The 22,336-nt window shown below is 34.8% G+C and overlaps 1 protein-coding gene across 1 annotated transcript in view; it reads left to right on the top strand.

Annotated features, from left to right (window-relative positions):
• The window catches only part of DACH2 (dachshund family transcription factor 2), a 749,278-nt gene that overhangs the window by 239,604 nt on the left and 487,338 nt on the right, over positions 1-22,336 (top strand). Inside the window, exon 2 of the mRNA XM_053891350.1 lies at positions 7,411-7,449. Coding sequence (XP_053747325.1) covers positions 7,411-7,449 — 39 coding nt within the window. The remainder of the gene's footprint in view (positions 1-7,410; positions 7,450-22,336) is intronic.

Genomic DNA, 22,336 nt, shown 5'->3' with positions numbered 1-22,336 from the left:
CTGGAGAAATATCTGTTCATGTCTTCTGCTCATTTTTATTTGGATTATTTGTTTTCTGGATGTTGATTTTGTTAAATTCTTTATAGATTTTGAATACTAACCCTTTATAGGATATGTCATTTGCAAATATCTTCTCTCATTCTGTAGGCTGCCTTTTAGTTTTGTTGATTGTTTCCTTTACTGTGAAGAAGCTTTTTATTCTGGTGTAGTCCCAGTAGTTTACTTTTGCTTTTGTTTCCTTTCCCTCAGGAGACATATCTAGAAAAATGTTTCTACGGCTGATGTTAGAGCATTTACAACCTGTGCTCTCTGCTAGGATTTTTATGATTTCAGGTCTCCTTCTGAAGGTTTTTTTCCATTTTTAGTTTATTTTTGTGTGTTGTGTAAGAAAGTGATCCAGTTTCATTTTTTTGCATGTTGTTGTCCAGTTTTCCAAACACCATTTCCTCTTTTTCATTGCATCTTCCTGCCTCCTTTGTCAAAGATTAAATGACCGTTTTTTCATGGGTTTATTTCTGGGCTCTCTATTATGTTATATTGATATATGTGTCTATATTTGTGCCAGTACCATACTATTTTGATTACTATGGCTTTGTAGTATATCCTTAAATCTGGGATTGTGGTATTTCCAGTCTTGTTTTTCTTTTTCAAGATTGCTTGGGCTATTCAGGGTCTTTTTTGTTTCCATGCAAATTTTAGGATTGTTTGTTCTAGTTCTGTGAAAAATATTTTTTGTATTTTGATAGGGCTTGCATTAAATCTATAGATTTCTTTGGGTAGTATGGGAATTTTAATAATATTTCTTCTCCCAATTCATTCATATAGAATATCTTTTCATTTGTGTCAGCTATAATTTCTTTCATCAGTGTATTATGGTTTTCAGTGTAGAGATGTTTCACCTCCTTGGTTAAGTTTATTTCTTGGTATTTTGTTCTTTTTGGTGCAATTGTATGTAGAATTATTTTCTTAATTTGTCTTTATGCTTCTTCATTATTAGTGTACAGAAATGCATTGGATTTCTGTATACTGATTTTGTATCCTGAAACTTTACTGAATTCATTTATCAGTTCTAGTAATTTCTTGTTGCAGTCTTTTGTGTTCTGTCTATATAGTATCATGTCATCTGCAAATGGTGAAAATTTTACTCCTTTCTTACCAATTTAGATTTCTTTCCTTTTGTTATCTGATTGCTGTGGCTAGGACTTCCAGTACTATGTTGGATAAACGTGTTGAGAGTGGACATCCTTATCTTGTTCCTGACCTTAGGGGAAAAGCTCTAAGTTTTTCAGCATTGTTTATGCTGTTAGCTGTGGCTTTTTCATATAAGGCCCTTATTACATTGAGGTATGGTCCCTCTAAACCAATTTTGTTGAGGATTTTTATCATGAATGGATGTTGTACTTTGTGAAATGGTTTTTCCTCATCGATTGAAATGATCAAGTGATTTTTATCCTTTCTCTTATTGATTTGATGCATCACACTTATTCATTGGTTAATATTGAGCCACCTTTGCATCCCAGGAATAAATCCCACTTTATTAAGTTGAATGATTTTTCAAATGTATTATTTGATTTGGTTTGCTAATATTTTGCTCGGGATTTTTTCATCTGTGTTCATTGGAGATATTGGCTTGTAGTTCTCCTTATCTGGTTTTGGTATCAGAGTAATTCTGGCCTCATAGAATGAATTTGGAAGCTTTCTTCCTCTTTTACTTTTTGAAATAATTAGAGAATAGGTATTGATTCTTTCTTATAGGTTTGGTAGAATTCACCTGTGAAGCCATCTGGTTCTGGACTTTTGTTTGTTGAAAATGTTTTGATTACTGATGCAGTTTCATTAATAATACTTGTTCAAATTTTCTATTTCTTCCTGATTCAGTTTTGGGAGGTCATATTTCTAGGAATTTGTTTCTTTTGGGTTGTCCAATTTGTTGGCATATAATTTTTCATAATCTTCTCTTATAATCCTTTGTGTTTCTGTGGTGCTGATTGTTATTTATCTCCTTTCATTTTTGATTTTCTTCATTTGAGTCCCCTCCCCTTTTTGTTTCTGATGAGCCTGGCTAAAGGTTTATCAATTTTGTTGATTTATTTCAAAGACTCAGTCCCTGAGTTCATTGATCTGTTTCATTTCTTTTTTATTTTCTATTGAAAGTTTTTTAAATTTATTTTAAGAGAGAAAGAGACACACACACAGAATCTGAAACAGACTCTAGGCTCTGAGCTGTCAGCATGGAGCCCGATGCGGGGCTTGAACCCACAAACTGCAAGATCATGACCTGAGCCGATGTCGGATGCTTAACCAACTGAGCCACCCAGGCGCCCCCTTTTTATTTTCTATTTAATTTTAGTTCTGCTTGACTCTTTCTTTTTTTCCTTCTTTCTACTGTTTTTAGGCGTTGTTTGTTCTTTTTCTATATCCTTTAGATGTAAGGTTAGATTGTTTATTTGAGATTTTTCTTGCTTCTTGAAATAGGCTTGTATTACTGTGAACTTCCCTCCTAGAACCACCTTTGCTGCGTCCAGAATTGTTCTGACTGTTGTGTTTTCATTTGCATTTATTTTCATGTAATTTTTATTTTTCTTTGATTTATTGATTGACCCACTCACTGTTTAGTAGCATGGTATTTAAAAAATTTTTTTTAACGTTTATTTATTTTTGAGACAGAGAGAGACAGAGCATGAATGGGGGAGGGTCAGAGAGAGAGACACACACAGAATCTGAAACAGGTTCCAGGTTCTGAGCTGTCAGCACAGAGCCTGACGCAGGGCTTGAACTCACAGACCGCGAGATCATGACCTGAGCTGAAGTCGGGGCTTGAACTCACAGACCGCGAGATCATGACCTGAGCTGAAGTCGGACGTTTAACCGACTGAGCCACCCAGACGCCCCTAGTAGCATGGTATTTAACGTCCATGTATTTGTGTTCCTTCCAGGTTTTTTCTTGTGGTTGATTTCTAGTTTCATGGTGTTGTCATTGGAAAAGATGCATGGTACGACTTTGATCATTTTAAATTTGTTGACACTTGTTTTGTGGCCTAATATGTGACATATTCTGGAAAATGTTCCATGTGCACTTGAAAAGAATATGTATTCTGCTTTTTTAAGATGGAATGTTCTGAATATATCTGTTAGATACATCTGGTCCAATGTGTCATTCAAAGCCACTGTTTCCTTGTTGATTTTGTTTGGATGATCTGTCCATTGATGTAAGTGGGTATTAAAGTACCCTATTATTCTATTACTGTCAACTACTTCCTTTGTTATCAGCTGCTTTATGTATTTGGGTGCTTCCATTTTGGGTCATAAATATTTACAATTGTTATATCTCCCTGTTGGGATTTTCTCTTTATGTAATGTCATCCTTTGTCTCTTGTTAACGTCTTTGTTTTAGAGTCTATTTTGTCTGATATAAGTATTACTACCCCTGATTTCTTTTCACTTCCAATTGGATGATAGATGTACACTAGAGGGAATGAAGAATAGACTAGAGGAAGCAGACTGACATAAATGTTTCTCCATCCCTTCACTTGTAAACTGCATGTGTCTTTAAGTCTGAAATGAATCTCTTGTTGGCAGCATATAGATAGGTCTGGCTATTTCTTCCATTTTTTTCAATGGTACATATAGCCAATTAACTTTCAAAGTCATTATGGATACATGTATGTTTATTGCTATTTTATTACTTGCTTTATGGTTGTTTTTGTAGTTTTCTCTCTTCTCTTGCTCTCTTCTCTCATAGTTTGCTGGCTTTTTTTAGTGACATACTTGGATTCTTTTTATTTTTTTGCCTATATATTACTAGTTTTTCATTTGTGGTTATCATTAGGCTTGTATATAACATCTCATGCATATGGCAGTCTATATTAAGTTGATGGTTGCTTAAGTTTGAACCCATTCTAAAAGCACTAAATTTTTATTCCTCTTCCCTGAACATTTTAGATATATGATGTAATACTTTATATCCTTTTATATTGTGAATCCTTTGGCTGATTTTTATAGGTATAATTGATTTTAATGCTTTTGTGCTTCCTACTTTTATTACTCTTGCTTGTGGTTTTCTTTCCACTCAAAGAATCCTCTTAAACATTTCTTGTAAGGCTGGTAGTGGTGATGAATTCCTTGAACTTTTGTTTATCTTGGAAACTTTGTCTCTTCCTCTATTCTGAATGATAGCCTTTCTGGATAGAGTATTCTTGGTTGTAGTTGTTTTTTTTTTTTTTCTTTTCTTTCAGCACTTTGAATATATCATGCCACTCCATTTAATCCTGCAGTTTCTGATGAAAAGCCAACTGATAGCCTTTGTCACCACATTTTGCCATTTTAGTAACGTGTGTCTTTGTGTGGACCTCCTTCGGTTGATTTTTTTTGGGCTCTCTCTGTGTCCCCCCAGATCTGGATTTCTGTTTCCTTCCCCATATTCTGGAAATTTTCAGCTGTTATCTCTTAAAATACAGTTTCCATCCCCTTTTCTCACTCTTCTCTTTATGGGATCCCTATAATGATAATGTTATGCTTTGTGGTGTCACTGAGTGTCTCTAAGTCTATTTTCATTTTTTTATTATTATTTTTGCTATGTCATGTTCAATTTGATTGCTTTTCTTTATTCTGTCCTCCAAGTCACTGATCTGTTCTGCTTCTTCTAATCTATTCTTTATTCCTTTTAGTGTATTTTTATTTTCAGTTATTGAATTCTTCATTTCTGATTGGTTCTCTTTTATGTTTTCTATCTTTTAAAAGTTTATTTATTTATTTATTTATTTAGAGAGCACATGAGTAGGGGAGGGGGAGAGAGAGAGGGAGAGAGAATCCCAAGCAGGCTCCACACTGTCAGTGCAGAGCCCAGTGTGGGGCTCAAACTCACAAACTGTGAGATCATGACCTGAGCCAAAGTCAAGAGCTGGTTGCTTAACTAACTGAGTCACACTGACATCCCCTATATTTTCTATCTTTTTATTGAGGGTCTCGCTGAGGATTTACACTCTTTGTTCAAGTCCAGTGAATTATCTTTATGACCATTACTTTAAGTTTTCTATTAGTCATATTACCTATCTTTGATTCATTTAATTCTCTTGCTGTGACTTCATCCTGTTTTTCATTTGGGTCATATTACTTTGTGTCCTCATTCTGTCTAGCTCTCTGTGTCTGTTTCTATGTGTTAGGAAAGTCAGGTAAGTCTCTGTCTCTTGAAAGAAGTGACGTTATGAAGAAGAGGTCCTGTCATGCCCTGCAATGCAATGTCCCCTGTTTTCCATAACCTGGCACATCAAAGGTGTCTTCTATGTTTGTTGCATATACCCTGCTATTACTGTGTCTGAGCTGTTTTTACCTTCAGTACAGTCATCTGAAGTGGCTCTCTTTGCCTCTTGTAGTCATGGTTTGGTCCCTGTGTTGTTAGTGAGTTTGAAGCTGCCTTAGGCTTGAGTTGAATCAGACCAGGCATTTGCCAGAGCTATGGCAGCACCAAACTGCAGGGCACTCTCCCTATCTTGTCCCTTGAGAAGCTGTCATTGGTGGGCGGGTCCTATAATCAGAGCAGATGTATATGCCTCTGCTGGGTTTGCAGTCAGAATTGCATGTGTGGGTATCTTCATCTTTCCCTAGGGCAAGGATCACTTTGGAGTGGTGGTGGCCTCTGTCATGTTTGCTTCACCCTGCCGGACTTATGGCATTCCTTTGGATGGTCTCCTAACAAAGGCCTGTTGGAGAGGGCATGTCTATAGGAGAATGTGGGGTGGGGCGCACAGTGTCAGCAAGGTCTATGCTGCTGTACTGCAGGAGGTTACCTTCAGCCACCCTGGGAAAACTCTTCCCCAGTCTGGGATGGAGGGGATAGTCTGTAGATGAGCACAGGGGTGGGGCAAGATTTGTGGAGAGTATTCATCTGCAGTAGTTCCCACACTTGTCTGGGTAGGTAGGCTGTGGGGCAGGAGACGGAAATGCCCCCTGCCAGCTCTTTTTTTCTAGAAGTCCTCAAAGAGCTCTTCCCCAGCACCTGCTCTGACATTAGTAAATAAATCTCCTTCCTGTACACCCCAAGCATTTTTCAAACCGCTGCTTCTATGCTGTATTTCAGTGGGGCTGTTTGTTATGCTGTTTATTTAATGGCAGGCACTCAGGTTGCAATTGCCCTCTGGATCTTCCAGAGTGAAGTTGCTGAATTTTAAAGTTCCATGTGTTAAGCCCTACTGATTGTTAAGAACAAACAAAGTTAGGTTCCTTTGGTTTTCAAAGCCAAATATTATGGAGATTCATCTTCCCACTTTGGGTTCCCCATGCCTGTCATGTTTGGTGTAGGGTCTGCTCCCCCTTTATTTTCTTTGCCCAAGGTATCTCTCCCTTCCATGGACAGTCCTACAGGTCAGTTTGACTTTCAACTATATCTCTGCCCTTTCTACCCTCTTTAATGTGGCATCTTTTCTACATTTATCTATGGAGAGTCTGTTCTGTCAGTCTTTGGGTCGTTTTCTGGCTTATTTACTCTAATGTGGATGTTATCTAGGTGTAACCATGGGACGAGGTGATCCAAGGGTCCTCCTACTCTGCCATCTTCTCTGGAAGCAATATGTTTTAGATTTCACTGTTCTTCACTAAGGAGTTTGGAAACAGTGGGAAATACTATACTACTGGAAAAAAATGTTTGCTTTCTTAATTAAGCTAATTTTGTGGGTTTTTTTATTAATCTCTTTTGCATGTGTTTATTTTGTGTGGATGTGTGTATGACTCTGTGTGTGTGTGTGTGTGTGTGTGTGTGTGTGTGTAACCCTTTTGGGGAGGATGTAAGATAGTTCATTATTGCTCCAGAAATAAATATACAGTGAGCTATGTGATTACATGGCTCCATGTTTAGAAAATTAAGGCATAAAACTGATATTGGATCACTGTCATCATCCTGTTGGCCAAATAAAAAAATTTAAAAAAAAACCTAGAAGGGGATTTTTTTTCCTCTGAAAGTATTGGAACACCCATTGGGATGGGAAGAAAGCTCTTGAGAGAGAGGAAGAAGACTCAATATTGCTGAATTTTTTTTTTTTTTGGAATTGTTATGACCCGAGGCCATTTTTATAAACAGAAATCTATAATCTTATTTCCTTGCTTTCATATATGGAAAAGCCCTAAACCACATGACTTTTCAGATTATTCTTTACCCAGTGGGGATTAGACCAGAAATATAATACCATTGTCCATATAATTTAAAACATTATCTAATAACAATTCAGGCTTTTCTACCTTCTTTGTGCTCTTCCTTGCTGGTGTTTCATTGTGTGTAACCTATCTAAAATTCTTGAAGAATTTAAGATTTTTGTGTGTGTGAAATATAATAAAGCCTTGATTAATTGGAAGCTAACTATCCAGAACTCTTGATTAACCAGTTTTATTTATTTATTTTTTGCTACACTCTCCTTTTAGAAGGAAGAGGCAAATGACAAGAAAACAAGCTGTTAACAGGTATTTATGTATTTATTTTTTTAAAATCAACTTTCTGGGAATGTCCTGGAGCCTGTACAAATTCAGCCCAACTTTAATAATTTTGTTTCCTGTACTATACTTATTAAGGTAGGAAAGTAGAGCCATTGAAATGTTTAAGAACAAATGTTGAATCTTTCTTAATCCTTGGTAAAAAGAAAAATGAAATCCAAATAGCTAATTAGATCCTGTCTATTTGAAGGTACTAGTTAATTTGTGTTGCTGTAGTTTCACTATTGACAGTAATCATTCATATCTCTTAACTGAGAATGGATCCTAGGGCCATCCAGTGGGGAGATGACTTCCAGCCACAGGAAGTAACTCCTTCCCTGGGAACTAAAGCAGAGTCTAGAGAAAGGCTACAAAATTGATGTGGGTTGAGTGAGGGTCACTGACATGAAAACCATGACACTTTGTAAAACAGTGAGAAGGTAATTCACTCCCCTCATGACTCTGTAATGCTTAGGAAGATACATTCACTTTTGAAGGGCAGCACTTCAAAAGTGCTATTAAGTGTGCTATAGTAATAGTGGAAAAAAAATAGGCCATCTATTCTTCTGTAATTATTCTAAGCATTAGGCATGGATATATTTTGTAAGCATGCTAGTAGTTCTAAAATATTCGAAATTATTTTTTTCTAAAAATATATTTTTAAAAAATAGTTTGAAATCTAGGAAGATTTATGCTTGAAACTTCCTGAAATATCTATGACAATTTCAGTTGAATTGCAATCGGAGATACCATATTGCTCTAGGCTTTATACCTTTTAGGTTGTAATGGGGAAAATAATGGACAGTATCTCAGAGAAGCAAGGGAAGAGGAAGGCAACCCATCATGCTCAAGTACATTTTTTAAAAAAATTTTTTTTATCTTTTAAGTAATCTGTACACTCAACATGGGGCTCAAACTCACAACCCTGAGATCTAGAGTCTCATGCTCTACTGACTGAGTCAGCCAGGCATCCTATAAAGTTCATTTTGATATTGCCTGGCAATACTGCCCCCTGTTCTCTTCCCTGTACCCTTCTCAGGTTAAGTCACCTTTTGGGGACTTTTCCCAAATATCTTCAGGGCTGCCCTTGATAAATGTTTTATCCATATTTTTGTACAACAAAAATGTCATAGGGTTGTGGGGGAGAAGGGAACCACACCATGTGATTTATTCTGGATTTTCAACATAGAAAATTGAAAGCACTATGGTGATGTTTGTAATATCTGGGATATTTCCTATACTAAATGTTACTTTTAAATATCATGCTCACTAAATAATACCCAAGTGACCTGAAGCAGTGGATGCGCCTCCTTAAGTGCCAAACTTTCCATTGGACACTTTTGTGTTATGGGAGATTAGAACCCACTAGATTTCATTAATTAATGATTTTAACCGAAAAATTTAAATGGATTGAGTTTTGAGTTAAGGTTTGGGATTTTGAAAGTAATTTTTTAAAATTTTATATGAGTACAATTGAATTCAGACATTGAAATTTACTTTCATTGTATTTTAATTTTACTAGTAAAATGACATGCAAACTAATGCAATGCCCTCTTATTTAATTAATTATAACAGTTTATCACTATAGATTTATTTTTTTTCTAATTTTTATTTTTGAGAGAAAGAGCACTCAAGTGAGGGAGGGACAGAGAGAGAGGGGGTCCAAAGCAGACTCTGCACTGATAGCAGCAAGCCCAACATGGGGCTTGAACTCACAAATTGCGAGATCATGACCTGAGCTTAAGTCAGACGTTTAACTGACTGAGCCACCCAGACGCCCCTGTATAGATTTATTTTATTTTATTTTATTTTATTTTATTTTATTTTATGAAATTTATTGTAAAATTGGTTTCCATACAACACACAGTGTGCATCCCAACAGGTGCCCCCCTCAATGCCCATCACCCACTTCCCACTCTCTCCCACCCCCCATCAACCTTCAGTTTATTCTCAGTTTTTAAGAGTCTCTTATGCTTTGGCTCCCTCCCTCTCTGTTTTTTTTCTTTCCCCTTGCCCATGGTCTTCTGTTAAGTTTTTCAGGATCCACATAAGAGTGAAAACATTTGGTAACTGTCTTTCTCTGTATGACTTAATTCACTTAGCATTACACTCTCCAGTTCCATCCACATTGCTACAAAAGGCCACATTTCATTCTTTCTCATTGCCACGTAGTATTCCATTGTGTATATAAACCACAATTTCCTTATCCATTCATTAGTTGATGGACATTTAGGCTCTTTCCACAATTTGTCTATTGTTGAAAGTTCTGCTATAAACATTGGGGTACAAGTGCCCCTATGCATCAGCACTCCTGTATCCCTTGGGTAAATTCCTAGCAGTGCTATTGCTGAGTTTTAGGGTAGACCTATTTTTAATTTTTTGAGGAAACTCCACATTGTTTTCCAGAGTGGCTGCACCAGTTTGCATTCCCACCAACAGTGCAAGAGAGTTCCCGTTTCTCCACATCCTCGCCAGCACCTACAGTCTCCTGATCTTCATTTTAGCCACTCTGACTGGCATGAGGATATACCTCAGTTTGGTTTTGATTTGTATTTCCCTGATGAGGAGTGACATTGAGCATCTTTTCATGTGCCTGTTGGCCATCCGGATGTCTTCTTTAGAGAAGTGTCCATTCATGTTTTCTGCCCATTTCTTCACTGGATTGTTTTTCAGGTGTGGAGTTTGGTGAGTTCTTTATAGATTTTGAATACTAGCCCTTTGTCTGATATGTCATTTGCAAATATCTTTTCCCATTCTGTCGGTTGCCTTTTAGTTTTGTTGACTGTTTCCTTTGCAGTGCAGAAGCTTTTTATCTTCATGAGGTCCCAAGAGTTCATTTTTGTTTTTAATTCCCTTGCCTTTGGAGATGTGTCAAGTAAGAAATTGCTGCAGCTGAGGTCAGAGAGGTTTTTATAGTTTTATTTTATATTGATCAGAGCACACATTACATATGTACATATATAGGTAGTGCGTTCTTAAATTTCCTGTGATCTGAGAAAAACCATTAAATGTTCTTAAAAGTATATGTACTGATTCACTCGCATAAACTACAGAGAAACAGGAGAGTTGCAAACTCTAATGCCTACTGAGGCAAGGCTGGTAAAGTAAATGAAAGACTATAAGCAATAGGGATTGGTGGGGACTATGGTGACCTAGAGAGTATGTATTCTTTCCAAAGGTGGCAGCTATTACTTAGCTCAACTTATTGCTACCATCTGGGAATGTAGGCCCAATGTTGTTAAGCTCTCAGTTTTTATTTTTTATTTTCATTAATTTTTTTTAGAGAGAGAAAAGAGTGGGAGAGAGTAGAGGGAGAGGAGCATAGGGAGAGAGGGAGAGAAAGAATCTCAAGCAGGGTCCATGCCCAGCATGGAGCCTGATGTGCGGCTTGATCTCACCAACTGTGAAATCAAGACCTGAGCTGAAATGAAGAGTCGGTTACTTATCTGACTGAATCACCCAGGTCCCCCAGGTTCTGAGTTTTTAAGAGAAGCTGGGAATGCAGATTTTTACGTGAAATTCCCTAATTCTTCTTAAATGTTAGTAACCAACTCAATAAAAAGCAAAACAAAAACAAAAGAAAAGAAAAAGAAAGAAATACTATGCAGGTTAAGCAAAATCATCTGTGGTCTGCATCTAGCCCATGGGCTCTCAGTTTGCTTTAAATTGTAAATCCTCTAGGTATTGTAATTAAAAAAAATCACAATATATTATAAATACACCCAAAGACCTTGATGACAGAAAAATCCATGTAAAGTGAATTAAAAATAAATGGAGTGTTGGGGCACCTGTGTGGCTCAGTCGATTGAGCCTCCGATTTCTGCTCAGGTCATGATCTCACAGTTTGTGAGTTTGAGCCCCATGTGGGGCTCTGTGCGGACAGCTCAGAGCCTGGAGCCTGCTTTGAGTTCTGTGTCTCCCTCTCTCTCCCTGCCCCTCCCCGCCCCTGCTCACACTCTGCTATCTCTCTCTCTCTCAAAAATAAATAAACATTAAAAAAATTCTTTTTAAATAAAAAAATAAATGGAGTGTTTGTAAATAATTCTCCTCATACTCAAAATTGCGGCTATGCACTTCGTGATTTTTCCTTGCTATATGGAAATAGCCAGGATAATTCTTCCTTAACTTGGTTTGAAAATTATGATAAAATTATGAATATTTTGCTTTCATATTTATCAATGAAATGCAATATGAAAGATCATTACTTCCACATCCAAAGAGAACATTTAAATATAGGTTCTGTCACATAACATAATTAAAACTTCTGGTGTTTTAATAGGAAGAAAGCCATATATATATATATATATATATATATATATATATATAGCATGTGTTCTTTTAATTTTAAGTTGACTTGTCTTTCAACAAATTTCCAATTTCTTCTTAAAAATTCCTTTATTTTTTATAAATGGTTAAAATAAGAAATAAAAGAAATGTAAGTAGTTAATAAAAGTTCATTTGAACTTTTAATTGGCATTGGCAAATATAAAACAAAAGTTAGTTATCTGAAATTTTATTAAGAAGTAACTCTGACTAATGTGAGACTTCACTTGTTTATCTGTCTTGCCTTGGACCTTAGAATGTAATCTCACTGTGCTACAATGCTTTTAATATTTGTATACCCCTTTCATCACTGGCAATTCGAAAGCATATTTGTCTAAAAAGGAAACAATTAAATTCCAGTCTTTCTAGGAAAAAAAAGAAAAAAAAAAAACACCTCCACTGCTAAACCTGCTTTAATGGCTCCTATGATCTGCACCATATATCCTTAGGATAGTCAGTTAACATTGTCATTTGTGGTGAGAAACTTATCAGAGGATTTAAAAAAAATAGAAAACTGAAAAAGAAAGATAAAGAATTCACAGTTCTTTTAACTAAAAATGCCCCTCCTTTGTCAACAAATTGTTCTAGTTGCAGATTTAACACAGGGATATATGAAAGATGAGAAATTGTTGGGCAATTGGTCAACACATATGACAATTTGCAAAATAAGTGATATTTACTTAAATAAAATTTCAGTAGACTGTGCTGCCCTCTCTAGATCGTCAAATAGTTTTGACCACAAGTAATCTGTTGTGTGATAAAGATGAACCATGTTTAAATATGCTAATTAATTACAACTATTGTGTAAAAACTCTAACTAGAAATTCTTAGTTAATTGATTAGTCCTTACAGGTAATTTAAGAAATGTTCTTTGATACAATAAACCAGTGTAGACATATAAATGAGATAATTCAGGAAAAATTTCAATAAACATCTCCTACTTTCATTTTGCCAGGACATAATAATATCTAACATTTTCCAAACATGATATCCCAGGTTATTTTATTTTGTTTTATTTTATATTTTATTTTATTATTTATTATTTAAAAAAAAAATTAATGTTTTATTTATTTTTGAGAGAGAGAGAGAGAGAGAGAGAGAGAGAGAGAGAGGATGAGTGGGGGAAGGGCAGAGAGAGAGGGAGATACAGAATCTGAAGTAGGCTCCAGGCTCTGAGCAGCTAGCACAGAGCCCAATGCTGGGCTTGAACACATGAACCGCGAGATCATCACCTGAGCCACAGTTGGATGCTTAACTGACTGAGCCACCCAGGCACCCCAATGTTATTATTTTTAAAATATTTACTATTTATTTTGAGAGAGAGAGAGAGAGAGAGAGAGAGAAACTGAGAGAAAGTGCAGGGTAGGGTCAGAGAGAAAGGGAGGGAGAGAATCCCAAGCAGGGCCCATGCTGTCAGCACGGAGCCTGATGCAGAGTTTGATCCTTTGAACCGTGAGATCATGACCTGAACTGAAATCAAGAGTCTGAGGCTTAACTGACCTAGCCACCCAGATGCCTCATATCCCAGGTTATGTTAGTTCATTTAATCTTCATAACAACCGTACAAAGTAGGTGGTATTATTCTGATCCTTGTCTTACAGATAATGGTACTGAGGCACAGAGGTTAAATGACTTATCTAAGGCCTCACGGCCAACAAATATCAGAACCAGCTTTTGAATCAAGTCTGTCTGATTACAAAGCTCATATACTTTGGATGAGTATATTTTATAACCTGACAACTGGAATCAGACTAATTACCAAAACACTTTAAATATCTATATCTATATCTATATCTATATCTATATCTATATCTATCTATCTATATTTACTAAAAAATGACATTATTCTGAAATCAATTTTGTAGCACCATTTTGATTGGGTAATAAACTAGCAAGATTAATTATAAAATAGCTCAAATACAAAGAGCAGGTTAATAATGAAAGATATTCGTTGACCAATAACCAAGTCTATATTTTGCTACATTTGATTCAGAACTCATTTTTTAAAAATGTATCTGTAAAGCATTATTGATATGACTAACACTAATCTCCTTTCTCTTCCATCCTTCATTAGAGTTAACCACTGTTTTAAAATTTGTGTGAATTATTGCTGTTTTTTAAATAATATGTGTGTTTATACACAATATGCAGTATTCATTTTTGTGTTTTTAAAATGTATCTAAATGGTTTAGTACTATATTATCCTTTTGTAATCATTGTTTTAACATGTTTTTGAGATTTATCCATGTTGATACATGCTGATTTAGTTCATTTACTTTTTAATTGTCCATTCTACTATTTAATTGCATAAGTATACCACAGTTGGATTATTCTTTGCTATATTGATGGACATTTAGGTTGTTTTCAATTTCTTTGTTATTACATACAGTGCTGTAAATGGACATCATGTTTTATTGTGACATTGTGGGAGAATTTCTCTGGGGTATAAACCTAGAAGTGAAATCACTGAGTTGTGAGCTATGCACATCTTCAACTTTAATATTTATTGCTAAATTGTTTTCCAAAAGTGTTCTGATTTACACTCCCACTAGTGTTATACAATAGATCCTATTTTCTCACATCCTTGCCAATGGAGTAGATATCTTTAACAAACAATTCCTTTCAAGAAAAAATAATTATATTATTGAATCTCATTCATGATTATACGCAGAGATGAAACACTGATTCTGATCACTTAGTGCACATAACAATGTTTACTGAAACTATTTGTGTCATTATTCTTCATTTTAAAACATATGTAGTTCAGATAAGGATAAGAATACTATTTAAAATTTGTAAAGTATTTTCCAGGTTACAAAGAACTTTCTCATAAAGCCTCATTTGATGAGATAGTGTGGTATAGCAGGAAGATCTCTGGAAAGAGTCAGAGAAGTCCATGGACTTAAAACAACTCTGAAAATAACTCCGTGGCTTGGGATATCAATTGCCATATCTGTAAAATTAGAATGTTGGACCAAGAGATCTCTTAGAGACATATTATAACCTTTGTTATATAATACATACCTTCCCTTTTCCCTGAAGATATAATTTATTTATTGTGCATGAAATACAAAGACAATATTAAATGTTATCAATTTGTGAAAAGTGTTATCACACCCTCTGGCATAGTTAAGATTATAAGTGTTTCTTATTTATAATCTATTTATCTTTGTATTTCTCTTAATTCAAATAATCTCAGCATTATAAGTACAAGACAGTAGTAGCACACCATTTTGAATTAATCTTCAATGTTTCCTATTCTGAATCATCACATTATAAATGCTGAAATACAATGGAAGTTCAACTACAATTTATTATGGCTTTATGTTTCTTTCAAGTTCTTTTTATGTACATTTCAGATTCAGAGAAGAGGGCTTTCAATATTTTCAACTCACATAAGATTTGATTCCAATAGTGCTTTTATGACACTGCACATAACTACTTAAAGTAGAAGGAGGAGTCAGGTTGACTATTCTGTATATACTGTATTTCTTTTTGGATAAGGGGGGTTAACCAATTGGATTTTATGTTTGGAAAGATTTTTGATTAGGAAGAGCTGGAACTGTACCCTGGAGTTTAACAAAGAGCTTTTGAAGTTTCTTAGATGCTTTGTGTACTGGAAAGAACATCCAGTTAGAAATGTAACTGTCTAATATTGTAAGAGATTAAAGTAGAAAAGGTGCAAAGTTGAAACTGATTTTATTTAAACTCCAGGAATTGCCAGTATACCACACAAACACACTCACATACCCTCACACATTTACACACACGCGTACATCCTATCTCTTGCATAGAATATCTATTATTTTCAATTACTTTAAAAAAGAAATCTATGAGGACATGAATATAGTTATATTTTTAGTGACACTTCTACTTATGGAAGATGGCAGTTCTGGCAAACAAAATCTAAATCAGTTTATCTCTTATAATGATGACATTTTGGGGGGCTTCTCTATAAGTAGTCCTGGGAAAAATTTTGACGATGGCATTGGTGGGAGGTAAACTAACTTCTTACAATGTAGCAATCAGATATTACAAGAAAATTGTGGTTCACACACTTCGTTCAGATGATCTCCAGTTTAATACAATTCACATATGTAAACCTCATTGTTCAACTGTGACAGTAAGCCTAGAGAATCCCACATAAGTTGCTTTTGAGTGTTTTTACCTAGTTTAATCTATTTGTGAACTATTTGTGAATTTGTGAACTATTTGTGAGCTCACTATGGGACTCATATTTAAGAACTTTGATTGCTATTTTTGCTAATTGGAACCCCATCTTATAGTTTAAGCATACTCTGAAAACCACTATTTTGCTTTCTCTGTTACTTCCACAAGTTCAGAGGAACTTGTGCCAAATTATTCTAGGTTAATTTTGCCTAGACCCTACCTATCCTATGTGGATATTTAATTAGGTTATCTAACTCAATAAGCACTAAACAAATCACTTAAAACACAAGATAACACACAAAACCTTAAACTAGTTTCTTTAAATCAGAACATTTTCAGAACAGCACTTCTTGGACATAACATACTGTCTGACAAGACTATTGAAAAATCATTAATTAAAAAAATAAATATGGCTGACAAGTATTTATTATGAAAATAGGAAAAGAGGAAATACAAGCATTGTTGTATTGCCTTTATCATCTGTGTTTCTAAAAAGTGCTTCTGTTTATATTTGAGATGTTAATATTAACGGATCTTTATTTACAAAACCATTTGTAGTTGTTCTTTATATTACTCCTTTTTCTTTCTTTTAAGGAGTACTGACACTTGTTAGATTAAACAAAGCCTTGCAAACAACATTTATCTTTTATCTACAAAACATCAAAATCATGGGTATTTTTATCTTTACCTCTATCTCCAAGAATATCCATGTGTTTTGCCATGGATGGTATCTAGATAGTAATACTATATTACTATGGAAAATACTCCTTTTTGCTATTATTGAATACCCAGTTTGAACCTTGAGCAAGTCATTCACATGAAGTTTCCTTGGGATTACCTTGCTATTATTGAATACCCAGTTTGAACCTTGAGCAAGTAATTTACATGAAGTTTCCTTGGGATTACCTACATTCTTGTCCACTCTGACCTTGTAATTTTGCTCACAGTCGGAAATGTAATGCAGAGTGACTAAGATAATGTTGTTTATACAGACTTTAAGTGGATTGACATTATAGTCAAGCAAGTGTCATATCACCCAAAGTGAAGGAACACTTAATTACCATAATCCCATGAATACTAAAACTTCTTGGCCATGTGTAGCATAATAATGTGCAGTGTTCTGCATGTTACATTTAATAATGTGAAGGTACAATTCATTAGGTCTCAGGCTGTGTGTTTCTTTAATGTAAATGAAAGGAAAGTGGACTTATGGAAGGAAAATGGACTTTGTAGTATGATACTTGTCTTAATGTTCAGGTGAAGTTCATCTTAAAAAAAAAACTTAGAAGAGTTGCCTAGTGATATGAAAATGAAAAGGCTGCTAAAATATCTATAAATCTAGACACCAGGAAGTAGGGTGACAGACCATGAATTTCTCTGGAGGGTGCAGGGTAGATTTAACTAAATGACTGAGGATAAAGAAGAAAGGCTGATAACTACCTATTATTATGCAATGGGGAACATGTCAGTAATTTACAAAGACAGTGGTGACATTTTCTATACTTGTATAGCCCTAATCTTAAAAGTTTGCCAGTATGGGGCGCCTGGGTGGCTTGTGGGTTAAGCGTCCAACTTCAGCTCAGGTCATGATCTCAAGGTCCGTGAGTTTGAGCCCCGCGTCGGGCTCTGTGCTGACAGCTCAGAGCCTGGAGCCTGTTTCAGATTCTGTGTCTCCCTCTCTCTCTGACCCTCCCCTGTTCATGCTCTGTCTCTCTCTGTCTCAAAAATAAATAAACGTTAAAAAAAATATATTAAAAAAAAAAAGTTTGCCAGTGTAACTAACAAATTGCTAAAATGGAGTTGATTCTATGACCCAGTATGAATGCATTTAAAAGGCAATGCATTATTCCTTAATTGGTAGGGTTTGTAATACATCTTGATGAATGCTACAAAATAATGTTAAGAAATGGGACTATTATGCCAAAATGGCCATTCTTTGGTTTGTAGTCCTTGAAGGAATTATGTTCCATGGCAACATGCTCTACAGTAGATAGATACATGTGAAAGGCCCTAAAGATGAGTCCTGCTTAGTGTTTTTGATAACACTGAGTTTTCAATACAAAGAATATATTTGCCAAAAGAGTTCTCCTCTCAGCATATTAGGACTCCAAAGATCTGCTGTTACTTTAGATTATCATTTGATATTTTTGTTTTTTAGCTAATATTAATGTTCAAAAAGGGGCAAGTATTAAATTATTTAGCCATAAAACATGAAACCTTGTTTTTAAAAAAATCCATTACAAAACTGAGATGTAAAAAATAATATGTAACTCAATCAATTGATTTGTGTAAAAGATATATTATTCATAATCCACAATACAAAGTGCTAGATCGTCTGACATATGCAGTGCTCCAGATTTTTTTTAAAAATATGCCAAAACTGTTAAAACATAAAATACTGAAGTCTGTTAATAACAGCAGCCATGCTTTGATTTGTTGCAGTTAGGAGAGTTTAAAGCATTTTAGACTGATACATCATAATAAACTATTCTCCCTATAGACAATATTTTTATTTAAATATTAAAATAAAATTATTCTTTGATTTTTCTGTGATGAAAATTAAATGATTTGGACATTTTCATTTTAAATGGCTAGTTCTAGCCAAATAATATATTACTGTAACGCAGTTGGTCAGCAGATCTGTATGGTTATACTGTTTTAAAATGAAATTAGCCTAAATAACAAAAATAGTAATTTTATATTCTTTAAGCTGTAAGAGTTTTACAAGTACCCATTAAATCACATGTTGATATATCTAACATATTAAGTATAAAGTGGTTTAATATTTTGAGTATGATTTACATTTGGCAGTAAAGCACCTGCCAAATTCAGAACATTACATGAAAGGATTTGGGACATATATTTGAGGCAGCCCATTGAAAAATTGTATAGGCATACTTTACTTTTGGTTGCATTAAAAACAAATTGTGTTTTCCTTAATTTGAATTTGTCCAGTTCTGCTTAAAAAATCACTGCTTGTTTTTTGGAACTAAGTTAGACTCCAATTCATGTAGAGATAAAGCAGTTTTTAATAAAGTTGGGCTTAGCACAAGGTGGGTAGAGGCAGGGTTTTTTTTTTTTTCTTTTAATGAAATTTTTATTTTAGAACAGCTTTATATTTATAGAAAATTGCAAAGATAGTACAGAGACTTTCCATACCTTGTGAATTCAGTCCCTATTGTTAACATCTTATAATTAAGGAATCAATTTGTCACAATTAATGAACCAATATTGATACACTATTATTAACTAAATCTTAGACTTTATTCAGACTTCCCCAGTGCTTTCTTAATGTCTTTTTTCTGCTCCAAGAAGTAGGATACCACCTTACATTTAGTCCTCATGTCTCCTTAGACTCTTCTTTGTTATGATGGTTTCTCAAACTTTCTTAGTTTTGGATGACCTTGACAGTATTGAGGAGTACAGGCCAGGTATTTGTAGAATGACACTCAATTGGGATATGTATGGTGTTTTTCTCATTGTTAAATTGGGTTTTTGGGAGGAAGACCACAGAGGTAAAGTGCCATTTTTTTAATCATATCATATCAGGGGTACACCTTATTATTATAACTTATCATTCTTGAGATTGACCTTGATCACCCCGTTTATGTAGTGTTTGTCAGGTTTCTCTACTGTAAAGTTACTTTTCTCCCTCTCCCTCTTTATATTGCTTTGGAAGTTTTTTGAAGAAAATCACTATGTGCAGCCCACAGTTAAGGGGGGTAGGGAGGAAGTTTTGCTTCACTTTCTTAAGGGCAGAATGTCAATAGAAATTATTTGGAATTCTGCATGGGAGAGCTTTTCCTTCTCCCTTATTTACTTATAATTTATTATTTATTCATTCATTTATGCAATTGTTTGTTTCAGTATGGACTTAGGTATTTATTTTATATTTTGGATTATAATCCAATACTATGATATTTATTTTATTGCTTAGATTTTTCCAGCTTTCACCATTAGGAGCTCTTTCAGTTGTCCCTGTGTACCTTTTACATGCTCCCATCACTGTGGATTTTTTTTTTTTTGAGCATTTTCTTATTTTCTACCACTACGAAATGCATCAGGCTCACCTTGTATATTTTTTTACCTAATCCTAGAATCAGCCTTTAGGGGAAGTTCTTGTTAGGGGACAATTTGATCTTCTCAATCCTGAGTAAGTATTGGAGGTGGCTAAGAAAGAGGGTTCTCTCAGTTCTCTCAGAGAAACTCTCTCAGTTCCATATTGTTGCTAGTACCCTAAAATTTCTATCAGTTTGAAAATGCATGCAGGTTTCATGGTCTCACCGTACACACCTACCCTTTCTTTCATAATATTTAACATGGGGTTAAATAAAAATAAAAATAGGTTTACCACAGGTCTTCTCAGAGCCTGTAATTTATTAACTTGCTCTATGAACCTATAAGAAAAGATATACAAGGGTTTTCAGTCTTTTTTGATTAAAGGAATCTTTTTGTTCAGAGAGCCAGAATTCCATGAAACATACTTTTGGAAATGCTGATATAGTGGTAAGAGCCCTGAATTTGTAGGCAGATATCTTGTGTTAATCCCTTACTATACAAATAACTATCTTTATGATCACAAGCAAATGAGTTAACATCTATAAATCTCTGTTTTATTATCCATAAAAATGGACCTACGAATGTCCCTCACAATATTTTTGTGAAGAGCAAAAAATGAGCAAAAGTATGTGACAATGTTTTGGAAATGCGAAAATGTTGTGGCAATGTAATAAGCACCATGAAGTGGGGACCATGCCTTTGTTTTGCTGGTCACTTTTATCTCCAGTATGCAACATATTTTCCTGACATTTAGTCTTCAATATTCAATAAATATTTATTGAATAATTGCATTGTAATACTATTATTTACATTATTTTCTGTTTATCTCCAAGTGCTGTATAGCAGCTTATGACATTTTATAAATTGTTTTTTGAAATTAAGGGTCCATGTAACAAAATACAGGCAGAAACGTACAGTTGTAGCAGATGTATATATGCAAAAAATCTTGTGATGCCAGCACTGAGCTGGTGCTTAGAAAAAGAAAAGCTCCTGTAAGCACAGGCTGTCAGAAGGCCTTTGGAGCCCTCAAGTTTGAGGCTACAGCTGCAGTTGGAGGTGCTTTGTCACTCCTTTTGCAACCACAGGAAACCAACTAAAGAACTTTTACATTCTTTGGATGTATAATTTGTATTAATTAACAGTAGTTATTGGGTAGAGCTACAATGAGGGTGGCAGGGCCCTGTTAAGAAGTATATTTTGGGCCTCGGTGGCTCAGTAGGTTAAGTGTCTGACTTCAGCTCAGGTCATGATCTCACCGTCCGTGGGTTCAAATCCACATTGGGTTCTGTGCTGACAGTGCAGAGCCTGCTTGGGATTCTCACTCTATCTCCCTCTCTCTCTGCCCCTCCCCACACCCTCTCTCTGTCTCTTTCTCTGCTCTAAATAAATAAATAAATAAATAAATAAATAAAATATATTTTGGTGAGAATAGTAGTTTCCAGACAGTAACAGGAGCAGGGATCTCACATCATTCATTTTGCCTAATACCCCACAAAACAATGCATTCTGTAGGTATCCTAGAGGTAAACTTTTTAAGTACCAGCTTCTTTTTTTCAGAAAATCCATTGGAGAATGTTTATTATATTTGATTTTGAGAAATTGTCAGCTTTTCTAAAAATTCTAGGTGATTATTTGAAGTCCAGAAAGAACCCATTCAGCTTTGGAAATTATAAAAAATATTTAAATCAAATTCTAGGCTTGTGAATTAATGATAAAATAGGAAAGATCAGTTTAGGTGTCTTTCTTGTCTTCATATTTAAATTGTAATGATACATATTAGCAAAGCTTTGTCCATCATGTAATTCTTGGGTGCTGGAAAATAGAAATGCTTTACTTTTAAAAAAACTATATAGGATAATGGGATCCTAAATTTTCACAAGTGTTGGTCAGAGGTCGAAATTCTCCAAAGATAGTTTAGCAATTTTTAGCATTGTTTTTATTCACATTCTGAGATGATTAGAAAGTCTCTCTCCCCCACCACATCTCCTTCCCTCTCAAAAGATGAAGTATACATTTTAATTTAAGGCTTGTATAAAATATGTGTACAGGTGGAAGAATTAGATTATAATCTTAAATGTATTAATATTATAAGTATTAATAATGTATATAAATCTATTATAATATTAATATTATATTATATAGTACTATGATTGTATTGCCTCATAGATTTTTCATTTTTTTTTTCCTGATTCTACTACTTTCTTTTAAAAGCTAGATTTCCCATTCAGAGAATCAACTGGTACCTTCATAAAATTATTCACTGCAGGTTTTAACCAAATATATTAGCTCTTCATTTAATGGAAATGAATAGATTGTGGGACAAGAT

This window comes from Panthera pardus, unplaced genomic scaffold, assembly GCF_024362965.1.
Source record: "Panthera pardus isolate Hobbes unplaced genomic scaffold, ASM2436296v1 HiC_scaffold_27, whole genome shotgun sequence".
Lineage (NCBI taxonomy): Eukaryota > Metazoa > Chordata > Mammalia > Carnivora > Felidae > Panthera > Panthera pardus.
This window is presented reverse-complemented; position numbering and strand designations above follow the sequence as displayed.